This window comes from Euprymna scolopes, chromosome 6 (assembly GCF_053919585.1).
Source record: "Euprymna scolopes isolate OS-2025 chromosome 6, ASM5391958v1, whole genome shotgun sequence".
Lineage (NCBI taxonomy): Eukaryota > Metazoa > Mollusca > Cephalopoda > Sepiida > Sepiolidae > Euprymna > Euprymna scolopes.
The window spans coordinates 35,906,383-35,908,418 of NC_136487.1; the positions used below are offsets into that span (position 1 = coordinate 35,906,383).

General features: G+C 38.4%; 1 protein-coding gene across 1 annotated transcript; it reads right to left on the reverse strand.

Moving 5' to 3' along the window:
- Positions 1-652: 652 nt before the first annotated feature.
- LOC145278145 (uncharacterized) lies at positions 653-1,414 on the reverse strand. Its single transcript, XM_080130426.1, has one exon. It carries the CDS (start codon positions 1,412-1,414, stop codon positions 653-655), a length of 762 nt encoding a protein of 253 aa, XP_079986552.1.
- Between the last annotated feature and the right edge of the window lie 622 nt (positions 1,415-2,036).

The window sequence follows — 2,036 nt, forward strand, 5'->3', positions numbered from 1 at the left end:
GTTATTAGTAGAAGTAGGGTAGAAATGAATGATTTAGGGGGGAAGGGGGCGACTCAACAAGAACTTGTTTACATTAGACTTGAAGACGACCATATTGTAATCACCTAGTTTTACAGGCAGATAGTTCTAGGAAAGAAGCTTTGTTTATGGAATTTGCATTTAGATTTAGGCATAGATAGAGAGTGGAGGGAAACTGTTGATGCAGGACTTGTTAATAACATGCTGACTGGTGTTAGAAACCTGGCATGCAACATGAGCATCAAGATACACTACATATTTATATTTTCACAAATGGACTGATTTCCTGAGAACCTGGGTTCAATGAATGACAAACGGTGGGAGAGATTCTTTCCGGATCTGAAAAAGATGGAAATCAGATATCAGGGTTGCTGGGACGCTGTCATGATGGCTGACTACTGTTGGAATCTGAAAAGAAACCTCTCTGCTGTAATGTTTTGAAGAGATTTGTTATAATAAATCAGATTAAAGGGGAAATATAAAATGAATAACACAATTTATGGACTGACTCTTGCAGATCTCGTGGATCTCGGTAATGCATCTTTTTCTGCCTCTTTTCTAAGAAGAGTTCAGTAAAAGAAAAGAAGGTTTAACAGTCAAAGGGAGGTAATTCAAATTATCTTACATCCCTCTTTCAAGTTCCAAATTCATAGTGATAGTGGTGGTTGACTTTTCTACCACTCTTTGTATATTTTACTTGGGGACTTTCCGAATTAAAAGGTTGGATATCCTGGTGTAGAGTTGACTGCGCATCTGTCAGGTCAGTTTGTCCCATAAGATTATTGTGGCTGTACTCAGGAATATCTCTGGATGTGTTTACTAAGACAGACAATTCTGTCGGTGTAGCTGTTTGAGGAAACTTGCTTTGCTCATTTCTTTTTCGAAGATGGCTTCTATTTCTACGAAACAATCCTGAATCAGTGTCAACTAGGACTAATCTTGGAGTAATAGTATCTACCACTTTGGCTGGGCTCGTTTTAGGTGTTTTCAACCAAACTGCCTGTCCTTGGGTAACGGGTGTTTGTTCTCTAGTTCTATGACGTTTGTCAAAATACGCCTTTTGTTTTCTGTTGACCTGAACATCTGGTTCTTTGAACTTTTCAACATTTTGTTGATAATTTTCATTTTGGTGGAGGAGTGCTGGAATGTGAGTCCTGAGTTTCCTATTCATCATCAATTCTGCAGTACTTTGCCCATGCTGTACTGGAGTAGTGCAGTAATTAAGTAAAGCAATGTAAGGATTACTTGACTTTTTAAAAAGATTTTTAACTGTCTGGACAGCGCGTTCTGCTTCACCATTACCATGTGGATGGTGTGGACTACTAGTGAGATGAATAAAGCCATACCCCAGAAAGTCTTTAGATATAAATTGAGGGCCATTGTCACTTATTACCATTTCAGGTATACCATACTTAGCAAATATTGATTTGCAGTGGTTTACAATACAACCTGCAAGGGTATTTTCTAGATGAGATATTTCTATCTATCTTGAATAATAGTCTATGGCTATCAGATATAAATCCATCACAACTTTTTGCCAATGGTAATCAGGCAACTAGTTGGTTGTAGTGGTTCTGGTGGATATTTTCTTTTTATCACAAATACTGCATTGCTCTATTTTTTCCGCTATTTGTTTTGAAAGGCCACCAAACATTACTCTGTGCCAGTGCTCTGCATTTTACTATACCTTGGTGTCCCTCATGAAGACGATCCCAGATGTCTTTTTGAAGATCCGCAGGGATGATGAGTCGGCTCTGATATAGTAAGAGTCCTTGGCAGATTGTAAGGTACTGTCTTATAAATCAATTGAGGGTCTTGCATAGCAGTTTCAGGTCCATTTTATAATAGTTCATGACTTGACCGCAGATTTTATCAGAGTGTTGTTTCACTCTTATTTCCTCCAATCTCTTGTCAGTAACAGAGATGTTTTGTATAATTGAACAGATGAACATGTCCATCTCAGTCTCCTGCTCGAATTCGTGTTTGGTTGGTAGGCTGTTTGGAGCTCTAGATAGTGT